At 35.1% G+C, this 21447-nt stretch overlaps 1 protein-coding gene across 3 annotated transcripts in view; it reads right to left on the bottom strand.

Moving 5' to 3' along the window:
- LOC123552388 (uncharacterized) overlaps window positions 1-21447 on the bottom strand; it is a 65214-nt gene that overhangs the window by 29817 nt on the left and 13950 nt on the right. For all 3 annotated transcript variants that reach the window (XM_053525186.1, XM_045342028.2, XM_053525185.1), the window contains exons 6-14: window positions 21357-21426; window positions 19058-19261; window positions 18348-18483; window positions 16281-16391; window positions 15612-15821; window positions 14911-15043; window positions 6224-6441; window positions 1074-1263; window positions 718-863 (exon numbers count right to left, since the gene is read on the bottom strand). In XM_053525186.1, the coding sequence (XP_053381161.1) occupies window positions 718-863; window positions 1074-1263; window positions 6224-6441; window positions 14911-15043; window positions 15612-15821; window positions 16281-16391; window positions 18348-18483; window positions 19058-19261; window positions 21357-21426 (1418 nt within the window). The remainder of the gene's footprint in view (window positions 1-717; window positions 864-1073; window positions 1264-6223; window positions 6442-14910; window positions 15044-15611; window positions 15822-16280; window positions 16392-18347; window positions 18484-19057; window positions 19262-21356; window positions 21427-21447) is intronic.

Consider the following 21447-nt stretch of genomic DNA (forward strand, 5'->3'; position numbering starts at 1 on the left):
ATCATTAAATCAATTTGATACGGGAATGAATTCATAGTTTGCTCAAGTTCCAAGTTCTCAAATTTGAAAACCAAGTTCAAAAATATACTTATTCTGACCATACCTTATACACAAACAATAGAACTGAATAGGTAATCAAGCAGCACTTCCGGGCTTGTCGGATAATGGCGGAAAAAGATCCTTGAACAATTCTGTCTCATGTAAAGTAACAGTAGCATTTTCATGTGTACATAGTGTAACCCAATTCCAGTTTTTATTTCATTGTGGACCTAACTTGACATTTTGGTAGCATTTTCAAGGACCTTTTAGCATTTACAGAAATGTAAATATACCTTCTTACTCATGTGTTCATACCCACATTTTAGCTGTCAGTTTGAAAGATGTTCCATAATGTTGACCTACCAAACAAGAAATTCTCTAAGAAGATATATGACCCCTACTTTTCTTGGTGTTTTTTATGGTTTATTCATTTAGGAATATTAGGCTAGTATATGTACTTAATTCTTTGTTAAAATAGGCCTGGCTATGTATTACAGTTCTCAGACGATTGTTAATTTTATATAGAACATATAGCAATGTTATTCCTACTGCACAGCCTATACACGGACATGGTGACGCACATTAACGATTGCTAAAATTGATAGATTGATAGTATATATTGAAGTGTAAAACATTCTGTTAGAAAATAATCAAAAGACTAGTTACAAATAAACATACCAAACTGCCAGTGTTTGACCAAATATTCAATCTGAAATCTTTTCTCGTGATTCTCATGTTTCGTCAAGTCGTGGTCCCCAATATGTACTCTAAAGTCTTCATAGTTCACTTTTCTATTTCTGCCATCGTGTTTTCTTGTTAAATCCCTAAATATAAAATTTATATCTGATATATTATCCTTTCAGTCATCAATGTATTGGGGTCAATTTTTAAGCTTGTGTCACAGATGCACGATTTAATGGCCAATCACAAATTACTTCCGCGTTTTTAATGCCTTCATATATTTATGTGTGATCACAATAAATTACAATGTTGTAAAGTAGTATCCTGCAATCGTAAAAGAAAGATGATTATACCTATAACAATGAGCAGCGCTCAGTATCCAATGACTACTGATAATTGTTCCACCACACCAGTGTATCCATCTTTCTTTCACCCATCTTTGAATTCCAACTTGCCATGGATAACTTCCAGCGCTTGCCTCGATTCCCCCTACTACACGTTCTTCTCGTTTTCTTCGTTTGAAGCCTTTCAGTGGAATTTTGCCTGTAAATTCGAAAGCCCTCAAATGACAAGTAATAAATGACTATTTCTTACAAAAATTGTGTCAATTCGTCCCAGCTACTGCGTTCTGAATGTATTAATTCAAATCTTGTGTTTATATAGCATTCATATCTTGTTACTTCAAACCACTGTCACTATGAGTTCGGATAGGTCAAATGTGTGGCTTTGAACCCTATATAATATCTTACCCAACTTTTATATTCCTTTAAAACAATTCCATTGACATAGCTTTCAAACTCTTACTAGGACAATATTTAAACAAGGCGATCGGCAACAGTGATGGATGCTCCCCGAAATAATGTAGCATAAGGGGCTTTTCAGTCGTGGAGGTTTTGTTCAGGAGAAATGTGCATTCCCTCTCATTGATTATTATGAATATGCAAGTATCAAGTCAATACCTTACATAGTATTCGTGTTATGCCACGGCCAAGGTTTTAAAAAAAGGGAGCTAATTAGAAATTTTGACTACCTAGATTTATGATTCCTTGTCACTGCACTTCCTCTTACTGACCTCTATGAATATGTAAAGAATTAAGACAATACCTTACATAGTATTCAATTTATGCCCTGTACAAGGTTTACAAAAACGGAAGATAATTCAAAAATGGGACCAGCTGGAGTTAAGGTTCCTAGTCACTACACTCACTCTCACTGACCTTTATCACTATGTAAAGTTTCAAGCCAATACCTTACAAAATAATCAAATTATGTATTTGGTAAGGTTTTCAAAAAAGGGAGATAACTACAAAATGGGGTCACCTAGAGTAATGGTTCCTTATCACTACACTCACTCTCACTGACCTCTATCACTGTAAAGTTTCAAGTCATACCTTGCATAGTATTCGAGTTACGCCCGAACAAGGTTTTCAAAAAAAGGGAGATAATTAAAAAATGGCACTACCTAGAGTTATGGTTCCTTCACTCCATTCCATCTCAATGAGCTCTGTCATTGTATAAAGTTTCATCTTGGAACCTTAAATACTTTTTGAATTATCCTACGGACAAGAAGTGAGGCGGACAAACGGACAAGGTGGCGACTTTATGCTCCCCCCCCCCCCCCCCCCCGCCCCCACACACACTTCGGGGAGTATGGAAATGTCAGCATGTACCACCAAAGCATTGGTAGTAATTTAACAAGCCAATAATTTCTATATTATCGTGAACTAATCCATATCGACTCAGCTGTATCTCTTAGGTATTGTTTAATCATATTCCAGTTGATCTGCATTTTACATTATTCTTACTTTTGGGTTTAAGAAAATTATAAATTATGTAAATGTAAGGAATAACAGCTTTCTATATTTACATTGACATGCAGATTGCTATAAGAAACAAAGAGAAGTAACTCTGACTATCATAAGCCCAAGAGTCTTTAATACGAACCCATGATTTCAGATTGATCAGCAGCCTACTTGAATACAGAAATTGATTTATGTCCGGAGTTCACACGGGTATGAGACGTTGCCTGCGGCACAAAATGTGCCGCACTGAAATGAAGGTATCGCGCTTCCGACGGCGCAGGCATTGCGCAGGATGTTTACAAAAATAACGAGCAAGGTGAGTAAAATTGAATGTTTTTGGTTATTGTCTTTTTACAGTAAAACATTTTAGAAATCGGGGAATGCAACGGGATGTAGTTGTGTCTTGCCGACAAATCCATGCCCAGTTTGTGAAGAAATATGTAATATTGTTATTTTGCGCGTGTTTTTCATCGGATACAGTAACATGAAAATTACAAAAGCAGCGAATATTCCGGGTCATTTCATATCCTGCTGAAAAAGGAATGATGTATTTCTGTAAAATATTATATATAGACATGTCATCTGATCAATTGAGATAAAATACATGTCAAGGAAAAGGCATATTACCTCGTTCTGCCGACTATTCAGTCCAGTGCCGCAGTCATCATGAGAGGCGCAGTCATCTTGAATACTAATATTGCAGTCGGTAGTATGTGTAATTTCGACCTTCTAACATGTATTTAAGTACAAAAATATCAATAACATATTGTTCATCCAGATATTGTGTAAGACAAATCTGCTCTATACGAACTTTGTAATACTAATAGCTATTTTAAGAAGTTTGCAATATTTTTTCTAGCTCTTTTGGGGGGATGGGACCAGGTGCCTCCCAGTTGAGAAAATAACGTCATTTTGTATCGAATTTGGATTTCTTTCTCCTAAAAAACAATATTCAATTATCAAACATTTTCATTTGTAACAATTATTGATGCTTAGTTCAAAGCAAGGTATGAAAACCAGCATTGGAGCACAAAAACTGTCATCACTTTTGTCATTGTTCAACCAATTTTGATGTTTTTGTCAAAACAAGTTTTGCTGTTGTTTTTTTTTTCTTTACAGTTTGGGCGTACTGTTTTGATCAGCGATGATCTGAATTTTGCCCCCTGCCCCCAACCCCGGAAAAAATGTCTGTTTTGGCTTTCCGAAGGAAAAAGAACGCAAAAAGACACACACACACAAAAACACAAAAAAAAAAACCCGTAAAACATGAAACTTCCCTCAAAACGATACCGTTTCCAAGTTTTGTCTGGAAAAGAAGCAATGAAGTTATTGATGGTTAAATAGTTTGTTTATATTATATTTTCAGATGGATGTGCATGCGTAGTGTATATAAAAAGGAAAAATAAAAAATAATTTCTCCTTATGATCAGACGAAAACTTTATGTGTACAGTCAGCGCACAGACCTAAATCATAATTGAACGACAAAAAGTGAGTAAAATATGTTAATATTTTTGTAGAATTTCAGAAATAATTAGAACAAGTTAAGCCCCATTTTGGACAATTTTTTCATTAGTTCCTTTCTACGCAAAACTTGGGAACAGAATGGTTTTATATATTCTTCATTCCTATCTAAATATCTTGACTTAACAGTGAAATTTGTGCTGATATACTGTTATAGAAAAACATGGCGGGGTTGAGCGAGAGAATTTTCATGTTTTTATGTGTATGATTTTTTTTTTTTTTTTTTTTTTTGCTTTTTTGTCTTAATACGTTCTTTTTTGGAACGTCTAAACTGCGAATTTCATTTATTTGTTTTTGGAGAGGGTGGGAAGGCGGTGAAATTCAGCACGCCGCTACTGTAAAAGAAAAAAAAACTCGATGCTGAAACAAAAACATTAAAATTGGTTGAAAAACGACAAAAGTTATGACAGTTTTTGTGCTCCGATGCTGGTTTTCATACCTTGCTCTATAAGCATCAATAATTGTTACAAAAGGGATGTTTAGTAAGTGAATATTGCTATTTTACGTGAGAAAATGAATCCCAAATCGATACAAAATGACGTGATTTTCCCTGGCCCCATTCCCAAAAACAGCCAGAAAAAATACTGCAAACTTCTTAAAATAGCTATTTATATTTCGGATTGAGAAGATTTGTCTTACTACTACAGTAACTGGAGGAACAACATTATTATTGACATTTTTGTACTTCAATAAATGTTAGAAGGTCGAAATTACACGTTCTACTGACTACAATAGTATTCAAGATGACTGCGCCTCTCACAATGTCTGCGGCACCATCAAGATGCCAGCGGCACTGGACTAAAAAGTCGGCGGAACGAGATGATATGCCTTTTCCTAGGCATGTATTTTATCTCAATCGATCAGATAGCATGTCTTTATATGATATACTACATAAATACATCATTCCTTTTTCAGCAGGAGGTGAAATGACTGGGAATATTCACCGCTTTTGTAATTTTCATGTTACTGTATCCGATGAAAAACACGCGCAAAATAACAATATTACATATTTCTTCACAAACTGGGCATGGATTTGTCGGCAAGACACAACAACATCCCGCTGCATTCTCCGATTTCTGAAATGTTTTTACTGTAAAAAGACAATAACCAAAAACATTCAATTTACTCATCTTGCTCGTTATTTTTGTAAACATCCTGCGCAATGCCTGCGCCGTCGGAAGCGCGATGCCTTCATTTCAGTGCGGCACATTTTGTGCCGCAGGCAACGTTTCATACCCGTGGTTCAAGCGCATTAAACATAATTTAGCTGTAAAGACTATATGGAAGTGTCGGGGCTCTGCTATACTTATTTCGCCGGTGTATGCTTTCAGGAAATTAATGTACATGCACAGTTTTTGCAAAAGTCTATCTGAAATTTACATGGTAGTGACAATCGCTGACAGTACTCGTAGACTCTTCCATGCGTTTATACTAAATATTATATTGCTAGACAGATAGATCAGTGTAACAGACTGATAGTACTCGTAAACTTATATTATCGTTTAATTTACATAAAAGAATTTTCACTTTTTATTTGTATCATTCTGTTATGGCAATACAGAAAATCCAACAACAAATTTAATATATCGACTCAGTATTATATCTTGAAAAGTGTATAGTTAAGGAAAAAGACTTAAAATGTGCTATATTTTGTGTTAATGAAATCGCCTTTGCCTGCGTAATGGCACATTTTATACACACTGTTATATAATAAAAACAAAGAGGAATGGCCACGTTTCAATAACGCATTCTTCCTAAAACGAAACTACAACTGCTGTTTTATTTTATGTGTTAATATTTGACGAATACACAAAAAAATGAGAAAGTATAACAGTTAGTCAACAAGGACAAAAGAAAGGCACCACCTTGGGACTGTCAGTGGCAAATAATATTCATATGAATTAACCATGATATCTCTTTAAAAACTGTATTTTGTTGGGTTTAAATTCATATGTCATATAACGACTTCTCAGCTTTGGTTGAGGAAGACCTTGTATTATTTCACCGATGGCATATGGGTAAAACCAGCACCCTTCCATAAGGCTTGAACTCACTTTGTTGACGTGCAACCAACTCATTTATTGTAAGCGACCTCACTCACTCGGTGACGGAGACCCCTCCTTTACAAAACTATCAAACATATCATAATGATAAAAGACCAAAGAAGAATTTAACATACCACAGTCGTTGTTACTTAGAACATCATTATGTTTAGTACGTCTGTTAGCAAAACAGGTTACAGCTGCAACTTCACTGTGATCACAATCATGTTTTCCCCAATCACTGTGCTCGCATTCCGATAACATTGATTCATGCCCGCTACATTTCACCTCGTCCAGTAAGATTGGCAGGGACTCGTTTGCCTTGGAATTGTTTTCAAATCGAGCTTTACCAAATCTTAAATGGAAAGAAATCAGAGAGTGAGATGGCATGCTGAATAATAAATGAAAATTTGCCTTCAGCTGTTTTTGCACAATTGGTAACTCGACACGTAACTGGACGTAATGTTTATGTGTAACCAGCAAATAAAACGTTTACCAGACATAGTTACTAGTAAACCACTACACTAATAAATGGTTACCGTGTAGACTGATTTTATAATGTATACCTGAGGTAAACAATCAATTAAACCTTTCGGACAATTAGGATTTAATAACTACATCTCAAACAATTTGAAGTTGTGAATGCTTTAAAATTATGCACGGCTGTAACAAATGTATTCATTTCCAAATTCCCGTACAGACATGTGCTCCATTGTGGCGACCCTTTGAAAAACAACCGGGTATCAATCGTGTCCGTACAGTCAAAAAGTAAGAATGGCAAAAGACAAAGGCAACAGTCTACAGAAAAAGCCATATTAAAGGAACCTATATATAGCCGCCTACACAGCACTCCACATGGAAATATGGGTATGAGTAACTGTATACACGCACAATGGCTGGGTACATGTACACAGCAACATAACGAATGCAGTAAATAACAAAGTTGTAAAAAAAACCCCTCAAATTAATGGTCAGTGGCAAAACACCACTTAGGAGTTTAAACTAGTTTACTGGCGCTAAACCACAGTCTTTAAGCTCTACCATGTTCCTGTATGATAGGACTGTATAAATGAAATTAATCTCTCTAACACAAGAAACAGTAACCATAGGAACACATGATTGTAAAACACAAAATATGACCATGTAAAATATATAAATAAAAACCCATGGAACCGTAAACATATGTAATCAATGGGCGCATTCGGCATACAAACCCGTGTAACTCTGGCTAGATCACCTGAGTGACACGAGTAACAATTGTTGTCCGAACGCTTTATCGAGTAATTGAAAATGGTGGAGAACGTTAACTATAAAATTATGCTAACAGTTCAAAAGCTTCTGAGCTGTAACAATAATAAAGAATGGTTGCTACTTTTGAAACATAATGACTTCATTTTCTAAAATAAACAGCTGATCAAACGAGACAGTATCCCTCATATTAGAAATTATGTTGAATCAGTTGATTACATTACCGCTGCGTTTTTAATGTTTGCATTTTCAATGACGATGAAATAAATGGTTTTTGTGAAGAACCTAAAATAGATATGTTTGATGACCATAGTGAGGACAGACAGTCTGGTATCGTTGTAATGGATGAACTGGTACGATTTCTGTCAGAGTGAAAAATCAGACTGGATTATTATCAATCGACTTTTCAGATTCTGGTATCAAGTAACACTTGGAATAAATTTTCAGCCCATAATATTTAATAGACTAGAAATTTCTATTTTATGTTAATTTATATTATAAATTATTTCCGAAGCAAGAGCTACAACTTATATAAATCCTCTCATCTCTACACATGACTCTACTACCCCGAACCATTTCAAATTAAAAGGGTGTTTGGTATAATTATTTCTTTATTTTAATTGTTGTGACTGAAATTAATTTAAAAACAGTGGAGACCCTGCTCATTTGATCTGTTTTGCGGTGGTGTTCAATCTGCACTGTTTGCCAAGACCCATTTATAGGACACTGGGCTTAATAATCACTCCGGACGGTAACCATTGCCACGCAGGTGTGAGTCCATTTTCCACATTTGAGCTGAATGCCAGGGACAGTTGCTGATACAACGACCATTTTCAATTACTTTTGTAAATCTTGACAGGTGATCGAATCCACAACCTTTAGCCAGGGACGTTGATATCACTTAGCCATGTCCATTGAAGCAATATGTTACGAAAATGAATAAGCTCAACTCTGCTGTCTCTATTCCCCCCCCCCCCCCCCCCCCCCCCCCCATGCTAGTGATTTTCGTTTTTCTTTTTTGAATAAAAATGTCTTTGTTTAAAATGACATAACTGAATTCACCATGCTCACAAATAGCACATAACAAACAGTATGCTTTTTTTAAACTTTGTACGAAGTACAGCCATGAAATGTGCTAAATGCTAGTTTGACTTTTAAAAGACCAGTTCTTGATGTTGTTCAACTGGGTTCAACACTATTTCCAACAACCTTATTGCCATATATGACTGACAGTCACTTATGATAACAAATAATCTCTCTCTCCTTGGCAAGCTTAGCAACCTAAGTGACTTACCAGTACACTTTCATAAGGAACTGACAGCTCTACATTCGTATGAACTGAGGTAGATTGCAAATGACCATGGAAGGAATTTCTTCGCTAACCGGATCAAACCCGTAACCTTTGGACCGGCAGTACAGTGCATCAACTACTGAGCTAACTAGACAACAGTGTGGAAAGAAGGTTTGTCGGCAAGTAGGGAGGTTGATTTTGTTTTACTTATAACTTGAACATCAATGTGTGGCTTCTTTTGTGGATTATTTGTCCTTATCACTCATTATGTTTTCTTAACCCTAGATGTTTTCTCAAAGTTATCCCTTGTGAACCTAGAAAGAAACCTTACAAGCTTTAAGAATCAGATCGAGAACCCTCGAAATATGCTTGACATGAATGTTGCTGTAAGAAGCAGATTTCTCAACCTCTGTCCTATTCAGCAGTATTTACAGATGGGGGCATGAATGCCAAAAGAGCATATCAAAGTTACTCTGCATTTAGAAGAAAGTAAAATGTTTTAAAAGAACAATGACAGCACGCTCCACTATTCGAAGGCAATTGTCAATATGAATGATTTTCGGTTCTAGAACTGAAATAATGATTCAAGGATTATTTGACTTGATTCTATGATCTCGCTTTAAAACCCTGAATAGATATAAGAAGTTTTAAACCCAGTACCGCCCTTAGTTTTGACAAAAGCAACTTGATGGTAAAATTTTAACCCTCATTTTCTTACTAAAATAAGGGGAATAACTTTGCCAAAAGTAAAGTAAGTGTTATAGAACTTGATACTTTTACCTTGCTTTACAACCCTGAAGACATGTGAGAAATGTTAACCCAATGTCCCCATTAGTTTTGAAGATAGCAACTTGCATGCAAACACAACAATATCTATGCACAAGAAAGAGGGCATAACTTGTCCAAAATTACGGTTATGAGAATTGATGCTTTGACCTTCCTTTACATCACTGGAGACATGAATGGAAGTTTCAATCCAATATCTGCATTAGTTTCCGAGATAGAAACTTGCATGCAAAACTTCAAACAGCTTTTTCTAAGTTTAAACAGTGAGGCACAACTTAGCCAAAGTTCAAGTAAGAGTTATTGAAGCTAATGCCATGTCCTTTACAACATTTTTGGAAGACATGTGTGAAGTTTCAACCCAGTATCTGCATGAGTTAAAAAACATTAATTGTATGCAAAACTTTAACCCCAAAAAGGGGCTTGTGATATGTTGAAATGACCTTATTTTACAGACCGAAGAAATGTGTTAAGTTTTAACCAAACATCTGCATTAGTTTGGATATAACTTGCATGTAAAACTTAAAACTGCATTTTCTATGTCCAAAAGGGGCATAATTTTCTCAAAATACATATTAGAGTAATGGCATTTGATCATCTGCGGTTAGTTAATGACCTTAAAAAGTAATAATAGGTTTCAAAGCAATATGCCTATAAACGAGACCCATAATTTACATTAGATTCGACCAGGAGTTATCTAACTTGATTATTTTGGTAGGTCTGATGAGTGAAAAGACTTGTTTGAAGTTTCAATTCAATATCATCTGTGGTTATTGAGATAAAGCCTTGATATCAATTGCACCCAAAATTTTACCAGTCTACCAACGACGCCATGTTTAAAGCGTTAATGCATTTGGATACGATCACCCGCCTTTCCCAGCTTCAGGAGGTGGGTAGAATTCCGGTGACACAACTACTATCGCCCGGGTTACACGAGTTATACTCGAGTTATACCCAGGGTGACTCGGGTTAGCTCGAGTATGTATGCCGAACGCGCCCAATGACTGCAGAAGTTGTAGCACCAAAGAAAACAACATTACGGACATGGCGGAGCTGGGCAGAGGACAAATATCAATCCCGTCCGTGCAAAGAGGGGTATTTAGGAGCTATTTCCCATGGAGTTCCAAACTTGACCGTCACAGTCAAAAATGAAAGCATGGTTACCAACTGAAAAATGGCTGAATACTACACATGCAATGTGCCTTAGAACAATATGGTCATAGCCTCTTACAATAGAAATTAGATAAGTTCAATAGATATTGGACCGAAATGGCTATGCCCGAGGAGTGTGCGAAGTTTGTAAATTATATCTCCACAGCGGCATCAGTCTGAAATACCTTGTCGCAGAAGATTTCTTTTGAATTAAATCACTACTTCCTAATAACGATGTTAAAATTTAGCAAAGGATTTATGAAGTTTATGCTAGTGGTAGCTCTGCTGTAGAAAGCTCTCTGATTATAGCAGTTTTACGCAGATTGAGATCTTCAACAAGTTAACATGCGCTGGCAAATCTTATTAGTTGTAAAATATATATCCCGGGTATATCTCCGTGAAGGAGAGAGAAATCGACAATTAAGTCATCTCTCTTATCATATATGTTTTTACGTTTAACTCCATTATTACTGGAGATAAATTTGAAGTGTTCAACAGTATCATCGTTAGCCTTATTTTTCTGAAACTCTCTAAGAAATAAACAACCACTTGACCAAAAGACGGATAATAAATGTTAGATATACATTCTAGATAGCGTTAAATGCTAATACAGGTATTGATGACAACTGCCTGCGTGTATGACAACAAACTGAACATAAAATGTATTTAATTGCAATAAAGAAACAAGTATGCGGCATGCGGTGCACAGTTTGTTCCAATGGGAAAACCAATAACAGAAACACAAATGTTGTCTAATAAAGATAATTATCAGAAATGGTCTTACAAAAACGTCACAAATCAAAAGTTTGTAACGCTTAACAATACTACTTGTACTTGTAATAAGCTCTGTCGTAATCACATGCCAAAAATAAACATACCTCTAGATATCTAAATGTTGTTTTCTTTTTTTTGCGATAAGAGCAATCACTTTGTATCTAATAAGACTATGTGGTAGAGTAGTATATTAAGTGGAGAAATCATATATACAAAATGATGCAGTTTTGTAGTTTTGATATGAATTTTTTTCAAGTACATCTCCGCTATTCTTAACTTACCAGAAAAGACTTTATTCCAGAATTCTCATACACTTTATCACAGTACTTTCTCACATGTTCTTTGACAGCAGTGAGGCACTATGTTTAAAGTTTGGATATATTAATAAGAGTACTTGAACTAGAATTGGGAATGGAACGAGCCTGTAAGGCTGTGTAGTTAATTTTGAGAATCCAGTAATTTACAGTACCATGCTCATTGGATGGAGTCGCAGAGTATGACCAGGTATTAGTTTATTCATCTTAGAAATATTTATTAACTGAAGGCGCCAGATTAATTGTATTATTAACTACATTTTCTGCTCGAACCAAAACATATTTTGTACAGTATTCCTGGATACCCTGTTTTAAATGTCTAAAAGTAAAGAAGAATTTCTTAACTCAATAATATTAAAAATAGCATCTGCATTTTTCAGACAGCTCAGTTTGACACAAAATGCTTCAACAGACTCACCACGACAGGCATCAAAGTCGATATTTGAAGGCATGCTGTATTTAGGGCCTTTAAAAAGTAAGTACACATTCTTTTATATTCAATAATATAAAAAATTTCCGGAGAGTTTTCAGTCACAGCTGATGGTATATCCAGGTCCGAAACAATCTGATTATAATTAAAGATACCATTTCTAATATGTGGTTATATATAATATTTGAAACGAAAAAATAGGGGTTTCAGAATTTTTAAATATATTGTGGGGCAGATTCGATAACACGTTTATCATGAAATATGCTAGGTATATCGACCAATAAGAGAAGAAAAAATCAGAAGAAAAGGCCTGTTTTGACCAAATTCTGCTTAAAAATGGGACCGGAGTACATATTAAGTATAACTTTAAATAGGATAAGCGGCAATATAAAGGATCAGTAGGAAAAACAATCTCGGCTTTCTCGTCAAGTTGTTTGAGAGTAGTGAGACGAGATAGCATATACAGGGTTGTTACCAGAATGTGAAAGTATTTAATGAAAGTCTGCAAAAGACAAAGTTATATGTGGTTTACGTTTCTTATTACCATTTCGTCTTATTCCATGAGACCAAGATTTACGAATGTTCATAATCGAAATAAGGTCAACAGATGTGATCTTCCTGATATATATTGTCATTTAAGCCTTTGCAACGTTTTTTTTTTCTTTTTCATTTGACTACCTTGATTTTACAAAATATCGTTGCATTTTTATCATAAATTACTTGTTCTATTGGCTGATTAGTTATATGATTAAAGGTGTGACCCGATTGGAAAAAATGTTGGTACAAAAAGGAATTCATATTTTGCTGCTTCGAATATTATGGAGATCGCCTTGTTTGACAAACATAATAAATACCGCTATTAGGTTCATTTCAATCAATATCAAAATTAGAATTAAAAGTTATACCATTGGCAATTTGATAGTTTTAAATGCTTTGGTCAGTGAAAGAATTATTTTACCAAGACAATCTGTCCCATCAGAAACCAATGAGTCCTATTTTTTATAGTTCGTTTGGTAAATTCATCGGTATAACAAACTTTAAGCCTGCTCAGGTGATATGGAAAATGGGATTTACCTAGGGTGATATTACTTTTCTAAAGCGGGCTATATATTATTTCACATTCGCTGGCGTTATTTAAATATTGACATACCTAACAAAATATTTACCACGCAGTTAAAAGTTTCATATCCAAACCTTGATTTATTTATAATATAACATTTCAACTTATATCAAGGTAAGAAATAGCTAGATAGTATTTGAAAAAAAACTAGTAGAGAAAATAATACTAATTAGGTATTTGACAAGGTGAGTACGAATACATTTTTAATAACATCTGCGTGTTATTCATATTCAAAGCCCCACTTGTTTTCTTTACAGACTAGACAATGCCATTGATATTGCTTACAAGTATGTATACAATTCTAAAGAAATCTTGATGACAACACGTATATAGGTATTAAAATACGTAAAAGCAATTAAAATAAATCACCGAAAATTTTCATTTTTTTACAATATTTTTCATCGTGAATTTCAGTCATAAAATTGCTATTTTTGTACCTTTTTAGATGTCGCTAACAAGTATGTGAAATTTTCCAAATAAAGGAAAATGAAAATAATAAAAAATAAACAAGTATAGAATATATTCTGAATGACCACATAAGCATTATTTTAATGGGCCAGACATTTTTCCAATAGATTAATTAAACTCATTAAAATCATATAGCACACGGTTTTCAATGAAGTCAGGTTATCTTCGATATCCTTTTTTGTTGTTGTTGTTGGATTTAACGTCTCACCGATGCAATTATAGGGCATATGGCGACTTTCCAGCTTTGATGGTGGAGGATGACCCCAGGTGCCCCTCTGTGGTTTTTATTTTCGTCACGAGCGAGCACCTGGGTGGAACCACCGATCTTCCGCAAGCCAGCTGGATGACTTCCTCACATGAAGAATTCAAAGCCCCGAGAGAGGCTCAAACCAACATCGGTGAGGGGCAAGTGATTTGAAATCAGCAACTTTAACCACTCGGCCACGGAGGCTCTTTCAATATCCTTAGGACACCGGGCACATTCTTATAAATCTCGGCAGGCATACGTATATTTTTAACAACACAGAAAGTGACGTCAGACGACCTTCAGCTTTTCCCAGAAGTAAAGGAAACGAAAGTAAACAGGCTAAACTTGAAAACGGAAGTCGCATTTGCATTGGTCTGTAGTCAGGGGTCACGCGCAGTGGTCACCCTGTCTAAATGTATGCGCCTTGACTTCGCTTTTTTATTTTTTTATTTGCTAATAGGGAGTCAGTTTTAAGCATTTACTTAACAAATCCCACAGGGGTCCGTAACGGAGCAAGGGTATATGGAGATTTTTGGAACTTCGTCAAATCATTCCAAAAGGTCCTTCTTGATGTTGTCTAAAAGTATCAGTATATGCCTCGGATGTTAGATATTTCCGTATTCTAGATCTGCAGACCTAGACATTTCAAAAATAGTTTCAAAATGAATTTAGTGTAATAAATGTTGATTCTACGGAAGCGTGAAAAGGCTCTCAGACGCTAATACGTTTTATTACGTTACATGCGCGGAAAGGGTATACTTAAGGTTCCTGTTTCCAGTGTTTGAGACTAATCATGTTGAGTTAATGGTTAGCTTGTAAAATAAAAAATTATTTTAACTGAAACCTCTGTTCTGTATCATGCAGTAGATATTTTACAAATTGGAATCACATTATCCTTCGGGTATCGTTGAGCTCACATCTACCTGAAAGTTTTACTTACTGAAATCACATTGTCATTTACACAACTAACTTTGTTTTACCTTAAAGGTATACTTACTCAAATCCCATCATTCTACAGGCAACAGTTGCATCATTATCGTCCCAATTATCATCACAAATCAAACCACGCTCTCCATTTAATATCACTTCGATAATACCTTCGTTCTGTGAGCACCCAAATGACTGAATCTCTTGAAAAGAACCGTAGGTTTAGTTATCTTTATTCTTCCATTATAAATGACTACAATAAAAAAATACCTAATGTGTGTTATTCATTCATCGAATGTTAGTTATATTTATACTTAGAACCGTTTCTGGCAATAACACGATGTACTTTGCAACGTTAAGCGCACAAATGAAAATGGTACTTTTTTCCAAAAGATGCTGAAATACATTTTTAAGAAAGTTTTCATTTTCTGTTAACAATTTCTTCGTATTTTATCATTTGTCTGTTATCGAAATTTCTGCGTTGCAGAAAAGAACTGATGAAAACCTATAATTGAATGAGACCATAATAACAAATATAGTATAACCTAATATAATTCTAAGCATGATTTGTGTTAACGATGCAAAAAGATATCTCAGTCATAAGTGAGAAAGGGCAAAAAAAATATTTAGATATGCTGCAAATGAAAACCAAATCTCGAATTACGATCAGTTACTAAAATTGAAATATAAGAATGGATGTTAACCAGGTATATGAAAAAAACAGACAAGTAAGAAGTTATGGGCATATAAAATTTATTTGGAAAATCATACCGAGTTCAACAGGACAGTCATGAATTTTTCCTATCCATATGCCATTATCACATTGAAGTTGAGAAGCGAGACTACATTTTGAATTTTTCGAGAATAAGTTAAAGACTGTTTTGTCGGGATAAAAGGTTAGGTTTATATTTTCCTCTGTCCAATTTCTTTTATCCAGGACTTCAAACAGATATGGATTAATCGATGGGTTTTGGCATTCGTCTGAAAAATGTAAAGAGGGGTTAATGATATTAAAGACAAATGAAAAAAATCTATGTGAACCTTTGGAAGCAAAGAACGCAATCAAGCATATTAATATCAGACTTCGTTTGATTGAGAGGCAATGCAAAATGCAACATCAATCGCACCCCAACGTACACAGGTTGAGGGAAGACTAGTTTATACAACAAATATATAACGGGTGCAGCGGAAAACATAACTAAGCTGATTGAGAACTAAATCGTTTTTTGCATCAAACAGAGTAAAACTTTTTATACTTAACTATAATATACTTACTCCACACTATGAGCTTTGTCCTGATAACGCGCGTGTGGTATGAGAGATAACACTATCGCAAGTTTGCACAAACGTGAAGAAATGCAGATGTAATATGGAAACAGCTTAAACATAATCATAATGTCCTATGATCTTAAAATCATAAAGTTTTAACGTAAAGCTTACCCTTTTGAAAACAAGGTACAACAGGTTTGTTGTCATCTTCTCCCTCGCAGTAACATCGACATTGTTTTCCAAGGAAGCCGTCATCAGAACATGGAACATCATAACAGCCGGCTAAATTTCAGTAATAAATCATGGGTAAAACCTTTTCAAACTGTGATCGGAAAGCGGTCTTAGGATATCAGTAAGCCTGTGGTCAAGAGCGGAGTTCCAAATGTTTTCTTAAAAGAAATTTAATATCTTTGGTCCATTGCAAACTGCTATCCAATAAGGCAGCATTCAAAAGTCATCAGTTACTGTATCAACATAGTGTATGTTAGACGACTGACATTTACACAATAAAAACAAGCACACGGTGTACATGCATATTGGATCCCTCTCTGTGGTAAATGAGAAAACGGATCCCTCTCTTTTCGCGCACAGGACTTTTTTGTGGTAAACAACGAACTCCAACGCCACGGAGCACGGAAAATCTAAATTTTCGTCGTGAATACAAGTTTGCGATATACCATTTTTTTATCGTTACATTTGTGTTATCAGTTGACAAAAGTCCAAACAAAGATGGAATGTAGGGAACTGGCTCGGATGAACTTCGTGTGACGTTTTTGAAACTTAGAGACGATTTTCCTTGAATATAGCAAGTATCTAATACCTTTAAGTTAGATGTGAAGCCTTTGATCTTAATTGTAAATTCACTTTATGTGGTTATTTTCATAATGTTTCCTTAAATACGCCCTACTGTCGATTTCGTTAATGCACGGGATCCCATTCAGTCGGTGCAATATTGTCTCACAGGATCCCTCTTGATTATCTGCACCCGGCACGAGAACCTTGTCTGACACAATTAATTTTCTATCGGCACCGGCGCCCTCTCAATTTAACTTAAGTGTTAGAATTATGAGATGGTATTCGTATTTAAAAGCAGAACAATTATTATAGGTTTATAGCTTTGTATCAGGATATATGCACGGGTTCTTCAGTAGAAATCAATTGCGCGTCTTTAGGAGCGCAATTTTCTTCCGCTAAAGAACGAGTGCATGTTTTCCGATGCACAAATAATAACGGGGTTTTGTTGTGGTACAGACGTGCCGTTGAAATGTACCGTTTTCAGACTAGCTGTGCATGAATAGCCCCTCTTTGTATCAAATCATTTTATTTAAATTCTAGTTTTAAAATGATTTGAGTATCACTATGGTACATGTGAATTTGATAATAAAATTTTAATATACATGTTACTTGAAATTGCTAATTTATTTTCATCTAAAAAGCATATTAAGGTAAGTAAAACACCATAATTTATTTCCCTTAGAAAAAGGTATTGTTTTCAGTAAGAATACCATCTCAAAATTCTAACATTGAAGTTAAGGGTGCCGGTGACGATAGAAAATTTTGCAAAGAGGGTTCCCGTGCCGGGTGCAGACATTCAAGGGGGATCATGTGAGTCGAAATTGCACCGAATGAGCAATAATGAAATCGAAAATAAGGCGTTTTTAAGGAAATATGATGAAAATAACCACATAAAGTGTACTAGTATTTACAAATAAGATGGGATAAACGACTTCACATCTATATTCTATACTTGCTATATTCAAGGAAAGTTTCATAAACATAGCACGGTGTTCATCCGAGCCAGTACCCTCCGTCTACATTCCATCTTCTTTTGGACTTGCGTCAACTAATAAACAAATGTAACGATAAAAAAGCAATGTTATATAGCTACGGATTCCTGTGGTTCATATGTTTTTCATGCACAAACCTTTGTTCAGGAGGAAAATTTCGATTTTCCGAGCTCCCTGACGTTGGAGTTCATTCTTTATTACAACGAAGGTCATGTGCGCGAACAGAAAGGGATCCGTTTTTTCTTTCCCACAGTGAGAAGCAATCAAGTAAAGACGAAGAAGACAACATAAGTCGCATTCATTTTCGTGAAATATAACTTTATTTTTCTGACTCAACATTTATAAACGTTAAAAATGAAATAATAATACCTTCACGGAAGAATTATACCGAAGAACAAAATAATAACAATAAATGATGAATTTGGCATTAAAGGTAAAATGCAATAATTACCTGAACATTCATACATAATATTCAGTATTTTGTAGTCCAAAAAGCTCGGGTGTTTTGCGTGACCAATTACATTCTGAAACGTAGAGTTGAGCGTTTCCATTGTGATAAGTCTTTTGGACTCGTTCTTTGAGAAAAACTGAAAATGTGCAATTATAGAGATTACTGCAGTCAAATATGTTATGTATAAAACAATATCGGCCATATGAGGTGGTTCATTGACAAAAACCACCAAAATCTTGTTACACTTATGCCACATTTCAAAAAAATAAGGAAAAGGATAAATAACTGTTCGACATTAATGTACCTTTTAATTTGCTCTTATTATATAAATTGGTGTTGAAGAGGTAATAACAGATTATGAGTGCTTAACCCCGAAATGACGTTCTTCTTAAAATTTATAACCTCAAAATGGGTTACAAAATCATGGTCCGGGCAAGACGGGCACACACAATTAGTGATTCGAGGTTTATAAATCAAAGATTTTACCACTGAGTACTAGTATTTGATACAATGTGTCCTGAACCAAACTAAATAACTTTTAGTAAGTATATATTAAATGTAACCTAAAAATATTTTGAAAATCATTAATTATAATTAAAGTTTTATAAACATTACAATGTATGCAGTGAGAACGTTTAGGGCAACCATTTGACACGCTTTTGACAGGTTGTCGCTTATATAATGATAAAAAACACTAAGCAAGTACTTACATATTGCCCATAATGCATTATGCTCTTGTAGTCGAATGGTTTGTCGAAATCTTCATAGTCATTTGGTTTCATTTTTTGGAAACTGTCCTCGTAGCCCTGTTCGATATTCTCATCATGTACTTTTATAAAGCGGTCTCTGTCTGCACGATTGTGCTCATGATGAAAACCTAATGCGTGACCTACTTCGTGTAGAATAATATCCCGCTGCAGCAAATACATACTTGTAAGCAGTATCAGGCAGATGTTAATCATAGGTCAACTAAAGCATAGATTTCACTTCTTTCGTAAAATTATCAAGAGGAAATCAGCTCATTGTTCGATTATTCATCGAAATCTATAATGTATTATAATCATGTGCTCGAGTCGAACTGCAGCAAAATGTAAACGTAATGAAAGTAAACGCTAAACCAAAACATAGTTGTTGCAAAATTTTGCATATCGTACATATTTCAAAGATTATAAACTGAAAGTAAAAATTGAATTGTAAAAAATACAACACTACTACATGTTGAACAAGTATAGATTTTCGATAAGCGCACAACCAATTTAAATGTGTTTAACAACATGACGCTTGTTATTCTCTATGATAAAGACCATGATCTCTTTTTCTTTAAAAAAAAAAGCAAAACGTATATTTTCAAGCACGACAACACCCGTTAGAAAGTCTCTTCTGTCTGGTCTGCACAACTTGTTGTTAATGTGGTGAGGAGAGTAAAGTTGTAAATAAATTTTCACAGGTTTGCAGTCTGATATTTTGTTCTTAACAACATGATTTTTTATTGATCTTGATGTTGGTTAAAGTATGGCTTTATTGCACGAACTCGAAGGGCGATGACCTGTTCTACTGCCAGAGGCGAATAATGAGGTCAATACAAAACACTTGATCAATGATATGTTTTATTCAACAGCTCAATGGACTCCTCAATTTGGACAACTGTTATCCCCGCCCAAGGCGGAGGGATATAGTTTTGGCGTTTTCCGTCCGTCCGTCTTTCCGTCCGTCTATCCGGAGCTATATCAAGGAATTGATGAGAAATATTACACTAAAATTTCATATACATGTTACCACTATAGAAAGATGCGGCCCGTCAGTTTCAGTCAGGATTGCCGAAGTAAAAACAGAGTTGTGACCCTTAGAAGTTTCTAGTGTTAATTATATAGGGTACTATAAATATGGCAATTTCTGCTTTATAACTTGTGATATATTGGACCAAAATCTATGAGACTTAAATAAAATTTAGAAAACCATAATGTGGTAGTGCACACACAATTTCGTCAGAATCTCTTTAGTAATAATTTCAGAGTTATTGCCCTTTAATTGTTTAAATATCCACATAATTATTTGTACATTAAAAACTAACAAACCGATAGAACTTCATTAAACTTCTTTCATTTTTTCCATGAACATTTATTATCAACATGTGAAGTTTTGTACCTACACTCAGTCATCCCACCGCTCTGGTCACATCCTTCCCCCTCCAATCCCATCCCCCAAGATTTTTTTCATTTCTTATTTTTTTTAATTTTCTTTCAAACTTTCCATGGTTGTACCCTTCCCTCACCTCGGGCCTTTACCCACACATATTTATTATAAGCATGTGAAGGTTTGTACCTTCACCCGGTTATCCCCGTCTTCCCGCCCCCACCCCCCCCCCCCTCCCCACACCTACCACACATCTTTTTTCCATCAAAACCTTTCATGAATATTTACCAACATGTGAAGTTAAACCCCCCACACCCCATCCACACACACTCTGCAGCCACCCACGTTCCATATTTCTTACTTGATTGTGCTCTCTGAAGGACATCAGTTCTTTTAAGTTCAAATGTACATGTTATACAGCGACACATTTCGTTCTAGTTACACTTCAAACCTAAGCTTATTACAGTAAACATATTCCATTCAAAATAATTTTATTGATCAGGATCAACGTAACATACATAATGTACACTTAAAACATTCGTTTTTTTGTTTAATTGATCTTGACTAATGAAATTATTTGCTTCTTAGTAACATTCTTAACTTCTTGCAGGATAATATGTTTGGTATTTCCTTACCACGAGCTGTTTCGGCGGGGGATACCAATTCATCGAATTTGCTTGATTTTCTTTTAACTGGCTCTGCATTTCTCATACTGACCTTGATTTTTGTATTGGCTCAATGTCTTTGATATGGTATGAAATGATCTGCATAATTCTCTAACATTGTATCCAATATTGCATAGTGTGGATTTTATTTTTTCAGCTACAATGTATTATTATTAAAATGTTAAAACTATATACAAGACTGACAACGTACGTATAAGCAGTTTTTTCCCAGATGAATTTCTTGCTTCCCTTGTTTCATTCCAACATAAGTGGAGGCACACCTAAGTAGAGTCACAAAACAA

This window comes from Mercenaria mercenaria, chromosome 15 (genome assembly GCF_021730395.1).
Source record: "Mercenaria mercenaria strain notata chromosome 15, MADL_Memer_1, whole genome shotgun sequence".
NCBI classification, from domain to species: Eukaryota; Metazoa; Mollusca; class Bivalvia; order Venerida; family Veneridae; genus Mercenaria; species Mercenaria mercenaria.